The sequence below is a fragment of the Nuphar pumila genome, chromosome 12, assembly GCF_984573655.1.
Source record: "Nuphar pumila chromosome 12, dmNupPumi1.hap1.1, whole genome shotgun sequence".
NCBI lineage: Eukaryota > Viridiplantae > Streptophyta > Magnoliopsida > Nymphaeales > Nymphaeaceae > Nuphar > Nuphar pumila.
The window spans coordinates 28,716,792-28,723,719 of record NC_143260.1 but is presented as its reverse complement, the minus strand read 5'-3'; the positions used below and the strand labels follow the sequence as shown (position 1 = coordinate 28,723,719).

Here is a 6,928-nt window from a genome sequence, read left to right as displayed (position 1 = left end):
CCACTGGGTCGCCGGAACTCAGAGCGGAGGCGAAGAGGTGGCTGCAGGGAGGATCGTCTGTCGTCGGCGGCTGAGGACGCCGGTTGCGAGTCGCCGGCGAAGGGGGGACAACACCTCCCGGCAGCAACCACAGGGAGGAACAGCAGGGAGGAGGAAGAGGTCGGCGGCGGGTCGCCGGTGCTTGGGGTCCCTGGCGCAGCCGCTAGCCAAGCAGGGAGGTCGGCAGCGAGGATCGTCGGCGAGGCGGCGGCGGCCGAACGGTGGCGAGAGCCGACGGGCGGCGGGAGGGAGAGGGCGGCGGGCGGGAGCAATACAGCGAAACAGGAAAAAGAGAAAGAGGGATTAGGGATTTACGCGATATTTAGCGACGGCTTAGCGACGGAAACATTCCGTCGCTAAATCAAAATACAGAAACCGCGACGGAATATATTCTGTCGCTAATCTGTCACTAATTAGCAACGGATTAACGACGACAGAGTTCCCTCTCTAAATCCATCGCTAAAATGGTGTTCTTGTAATAAAAAGTAGCGACAAAAAATTTAGTCGCTAATCCGTCGCTAAGTAGCGACAGATTAGCGATAAAATTTGTTTCCTCGCTAATCCGTCGTGAATTAGCGACAAATTCTATCTCTAGCTAATCTGTCGCTAATTAGCGACGGATTTTTTCCGTCGCTAATTTCCGTCGCTAATTGACAATTTTCTTGTAGTGTTATATATGAACACTAAGATCTCACTTAAATTTCAAACATGAAAAATTAGAAAAACATTTGCATATTTGATTAAATCAATTATTACCCACCGAATTGTCTTAGAGGTGTGCACTATGGTGCTATCTTAAAAGCGATAGTTGCTTCTCTAGGTAAAAATCAAGTACAAAAGGGTGAATTGCAACTTTGTTTCGACAATTACCACACCTCTTGTGCTTTTTTTGATCACCTTTCGCACTAAGGCAACTGACTTCCACGACACTATTACCTTGAGTAGCCTCACGGAGAAAAAAAAAACAACTTTTGATAGAAGATTGAAAAGAAGAATGAAGTCTACGCTAGCCAAACAATGTCAAGTCTTTATATATGAACTAAGCGACCTTTCAAGGGTATAGACCTAAGTTGGCCAACTGGCCAATAGGTCATCAAAGGTCCATTGACCTTAGCATTTAGCATGCCCCATAATGAATCTTAAAGCCCTACATGCACCCATTAACATCCAAGACATTGAGCTAGATGTTAAGGCTAGGTGGTACACTCGGTTATGATCTAAAACAACCCTTGACTGACTAGTCAACTTTTCAAACTGTTTTTGGTGCTAAATCTCATTTAAGAATTCATTAAATCTCTTTTAAAGAAGATTTATGAGGTCCAAAAAAGAGTGATAAAAAGATTGGTCAAAGTCAAGACCAGACCTAGCTAAGCCATACCGAATCTTAATCAAAATCCAAATCCAAAGTCCAAAGTTCAATTGACAAGCTCCTTATGGAGCCTAGCCCTCTAAGTCAACTTTACACCTTTTAAATCTAATATATTTTTTAAAAATGTTTAATATAAGACTAAACATATTTCATCAAATAGACTTTTCCATTAAAATCTATTTCTTTAAAAACTTAGGTAAATAGAGGGTTATTTTGGTCAACGAGCATAGATAAAGGCTATAAATTTTGAGCCAAACAGCACTTTTCACCTCTCCTCATCTACCTCTTTTCTGCCTCATCTTCTCCCTTTTGCTACCTCTTCCTCTTCCTCTTCTCTTCTCCAAAGAAAGAGTTGTAAAGGGTAAGATATGAACAAGTTCTCGTTAGAATTTAATCTAAATCCAAAATGTATGCAATAAAACCAAGTATGAATCCAAATGATATCTAATGAAATTGGCTTGAAGCCAGATCTGAAATACAACTAGCAATATTGTATCCATTAAAAAATTACCGAAAACAAGCTTTTTAAAGGTTTGAAACAGAAAGTATCCAACAAACAATCCAAAACTAATGCAAATGCACATTTGAATCTTATATTAAGGATCCATAACTACATTAGACTTGGATCAGATATTCATATCTGATCCATTTCACCCCTTCTAAGAAGTGGCTGCGGTGTTCTTTGCTTGATATCTCGTTTTTCAGCCACTAGAGAAGAATGTCAATAAGTTGGATTGGGTTGACATTTGATCCAATCCAAATTAGTCGGATCATAAACTAGGCACCATTTTATTGACTAAATTTGAATCACATATATAATCTGACCTAATTTCATAGAATATATATATATATATAGTAGGGTATAACGTTGAACTCACAAAGAGTTTGACATTACATCACTTGGACCATACATTTTGGATAGAAAAAAATGGTATTTGGAGCCTCAAAAATTTATGAAAATTGTATGCCAATGATTTTTGAAACCATATAAAAAACTATCTATGCATCGAAATCAAATGCTCCAAGAACCAATTCCTATTAAAGCAAGCATATATATATATATATATATATATATATATAATGAACACTATATTCAAATATTATATTTTTTATTTTGACTCCGAATGCAAATCTAACTAGGCATGATCAGATTGTGTATAGATCCAAACTGAGACTGGTCCATTTACATACTTAAAATCATACCTTAGTTGATAAGAGAAAATAATAATACAAGAATTCTCACAGAAAAAGAACAAGTGGGTCCAAGTTAGCCAAACACTGGAAATTTAGAGATTGAGAATTCTCTTTCTTGGTATTTCTTTGGATTGAGAATTTATTTTTCCATGAGAATTCTCCTCTAAAGTATCCAAACGCACCCTAAGTTTTGTCCATTGAGTTTTGGTATTGACAACGTTTGTCCAGTTTTCCCAGTGATTTTTTCATGTAAGACTGGATAATTAACAAGGGAACCAAACCAGAAACCAAGTAGTTCTCTTTTGAACGTGCATCTGTGTGTGTGTGTGGGCGCAGGTGCTAGCATAGTATGCACTAAAAATCATGTCTGATCATAGTTTCAAGGCCTAAAAATAGGTTGCATTTTAGGATCCAAATTTGACTTGGTATTTAACACCGGGTTGGATGCATATATGATTTTTTGTGGTCATACCGCATTAAAAGGAGCTGGAAAATAAACAAGGTATTTATACATTTAATCCTAGTATTATAATTACATAATAAATAAATACTATCATATGTTTACTTCACATCAAGAACAAACTTCCTCTTTTAAAGCATAACAGAGATACACTCATGAATTCACTTATTTTGTCCGCCAGAAAGTGAACAGCGGATTCTTCATATGCTTATGTTAGCGTGCGTAAATTTGACAGGAAAAGCTACCTGAAGTATGTTAAAAGTGTTGAAGCTCATCATTACAAATGTGGAAGATTTAAGTGGATCAATGTGTCCATTGGGCACAATTCCACATTCACCATGTACCTGAAATTCAACCTTCAAGTAATCTATATATATGCCATGGAATGGATACCAAGGCACACCATCAGATCAGCCAAATCATAGCTTACCAATTACTTGGCATTTCACAGTCTCTTTACCATATACGACTTCTCGACTATGGCTATGGCTAGTGACATACATGCAGTGCTTAGAAATGTTGCCGTTGCTCTACATCTTCCATTCTCTTATGTCAACCAAGAACTAGCCAAATTCTGCTATAGGTTTCCTGCAAATGAAGCATGAGGTGAACACAGTATTTAGATCATGTGCTCAATCTGTCACAGCAACACAAAATTTCAGGTTTCTCTACACATAGGAGTGTCCATTGTACCGTTCATCCCCACAAGAACAAACACCATCTTTGAAATGATGAAAATGCTGAGTGTCCCTAACAGTTATCTCCCTCCTAACAATCCTAGAGATGAACTTAACAGTGTCATGGCAACTTCTACACATAAACAGGTTCTTGGTGACCCATATAGGTGTCCCTGGGATGGTGTTGATGAGGCTGAAGGCAACTGCCAATCTTTCACTATGCCCACAAAATATTTCTGCCTTTGATGCTTCAATCTGACTCTCAACACCAACTTCATTCATATCATAACCCATAGTTCTCATCCTTTCATAGAAACCATTAAGGACTGCACGAATCTCTTTTGTTAGTGGATGCGATCTGTCTCCACTGAGAAATGCATGAACTTGCCCTTTAACCTCCACCCAGCTACAACCTGGATCAACAGTTAGCCCCTTATCTCTCATAAGCCTCCTAATTCTTGCTACTGCGTCCCATTGGCCATCCTCAGCATACATATTACATATAAGTACATAATACCCCACATTGTATGGTTCCAATTCAAGTATGTGCTGAGATGCCTTCTCTCCTAGCTCAACACAATGATGGATTCTGCAAGCACCTAATAAAGCACCCCAAACAGCAGCATCAGGCTTTATTGGCATCTTCCCAATGAACTCATTTGCTTCTACCAAATGCCCAGCACGACCCAAAAGATCCACCATGCACGCGTAGTGTTTCAAATTAGGAGTTATAGAATACTCCTTAGTCATGCTCAGGAAATACTTCCTACCTTCACTGACCATGCCAGACCTGCTACATGCACACAGAAGAGTGACAAATGTGATTTCATCTGGAAGCAGTCCATCTTTCATTTCTTGAAACAAAGAAACTGCCTCGGGCCCACAACCCCGCCTAGCATAACCTGCTATCATGATGTTCCAAGAAGCCACATCCTTGCATTTCATTGTGTTAAACAGAATGTGAGCTGTATCCATCCTTGCACACCTCATATACATATCTAGCAAAGTATTAGGTAGGAAACCATCAAAGCTAAATCCATTCCGCATTACATAGGCATGGATCTCCTTGCCACAATTCAAGGCTCCAAATCTAGCACAAGCTGAGATTGCTGCTAATATGGTCACATAGTTGGGTTTTAGGTGAAATTGCATTTGACGGAAGTTATTCAAGGCCTCAAAACTCTTGTGATTGATATGGAACCCCATAATGATTGTGGTCCATGATATGATATTTCTCTCTTGCATTTTCTTGAAGACTTTCACTGCGCTGTCCACAGATTTTAATTTTGAATACATGTGTATTAGTGTATTACAAACTATAGTAAATGAAGTAAGCCCATTCTTGTCAGCAAACTCATGAAGCTCAATACCTTTATCCAATAGTCCTAAACAAGAACAGGAGAGAATAACCATTGCGAGTGTAATTTCATCAGGCATTACACCTACCAATCGCATCTCTTCATAAACTTCCATCGCCTTACCAGGCATATCGTTTTTTATATAACCACTAATCAAAGATGTCCAAGAAACTACATCCCTAACATTCATCCTCGAGAAAACCTCAATCCCTGTCTGCAGCCTCCCAACACTAGCGTGCATCTGAATCAAAGCATTTTGGATTGAAGTCTCAACTCCAAGTCCTGTAACCATCACATACCCATGAATCTCTCTCCCCAGGCTCTCATCATCCAATGAAGTGCACGCCGCAATAACACTAGTCAACGTCATGACATCCGGATCAACAGCCGCAACCCTCATCTCGGAAAACAACATCACGCCCTCCTCACACAATCCATTTTCGCAGTACCCCGAGATCATAGCATTCCACGAGATTCGATCTCTCCGAGGCATTCTATCGAACACTTGGCGGGCGGTCACGAAATCCCCGCATTTCATGTACATGGTAATCAAAGCGTTAACCACATCTACTTCTGCATCGAACCCGAACCGAATTACATGAACATGCACCTCCCTGGCTCTACCAAGATCAGAAATACCCCCAACAGCCCTCAAAACACAAGGAAACGTATACAAATCCGGCGTGATTCCCACCCACAACATCTGGTGATACAAATTCAGGGCCTCGTCTAAAAAACCCGATTTCGCGTACCCGCCCACCATAACATTCCATGAAAAAACATCCCTTTCCTTCATCTTCCCGAAGACAAGCCACGCATTGAGTACCTTTCCGAACCTCACATACATGCTCAACATACAATTGCCCAAACGCAGAGAGAGCGGAAGGGAAGAATCAGAGATGTGGGTATGGACAATCTCACCTTGTTCGGGTGCCCTCTTCATCTCGCACAGCCGAACGAGCGAAACCATCGTCTCCTCTTCGACGGCGGCGGCGTTTTCCTTCATGGAGCCGAGAAGTTGCATGGCTTGGTCCAATCTTCCCCATGTGCATAGCTGGCGAAGGTGGGAATTGAGGGCACAGCTGTTGGTGTCGTGAGTCGCAGAGAGAGAGGCTGCTGGTTGGCTTCTCGTTGCTGCACAGGGGAGGGTCTTGGGCTTCTTGGGGAGTGAGGAAAAGGTGAGTTTTGGGGGTTGGAGGGAGAGATGGTGGTGGGTGGTGGAGAAGGGGAGGTCGAGGAGGTTGAGCGGTGGGCTGTGGGGTGTGGAGAGGCATCCTAGCGATTCCCGACATTGGGGAACAGGAATGAGCATGATTTTTTGGTTGCCTTTCTTTGGGAGGGAGGAATAGGATTTGGTGCTGTGCCCGTGTACGCAGTAACGCAGGTAGGGGTGTCAACGGGTTGGGTTTATCCTGACCCGACCCGGACCAAACCCTATAGGGTCCGAGTACGGTGACATAAGAAGACCTGATTAAGACCTGAGTGGGGACCTGAATATCCGATTTAACACATGGACCCCGAGTATAGTTTGCGAAATTTTATACTAGACCCCTGCCCGACCCGAGTTCGGATTAAGACCCACAAATTTTCAATGAAAAAATGATAAAAATTATTATTTTATTGGGTATTGTCGGGGTCCAGTTCATGTAGTTATTATCAGGTCCGAGTATGGTTTCTCTTATAGAAGACTTGGGCCCTGTCTCACTAATGGGCTGGTTCAACCCATTAACCAGATCGGAACCGGGTTGTTGGAACCCGGATTGGCACGGTCCAAGAGTTACAGTAATGATACAGGTCCAACCCATGAACCGTGTAGTGGGTCGGTTTCACC

At 41.6% G+C, this 6,928-nt stretch overlaps 1 protein-coding gene across 1 annotated transcript; it reads right to left on the bottom strand.

Moving 5' to 3' along the window:
* Positions 1-3,171: 3,171 nt before the first annotated feature.
* ECB2 (Tetratricopeptide repeat (TPR)-like superfamily protein) lies at positions 3,172-6,402 on the bottom strand. The gene has a single exon (XM_089983077.1). The coding sequence runs from the start codon at positions 6,119-6,121 to the stop codon at positions 3,731-3,733; it is 2,391 nt and encodes a 796-aa protein (XP_089839203.1). The 5' UTR covers positions 6,122-6,402; the 3' UTR covers positions 3,172-3,730.
* Between the last annotated feature and the right edge of the window lie 526 nt (positions 6,403-6,928).

Excerpts from the sequence above, each read along its gene's own strand:
- ECB2 (XM_089983077.1), bottom strand. The coding sequence starts at position 6,121 with ATGCAACTTCTCGGCTCCATGAAGGAAAACGCCGCCGCCGTCGAAGAG.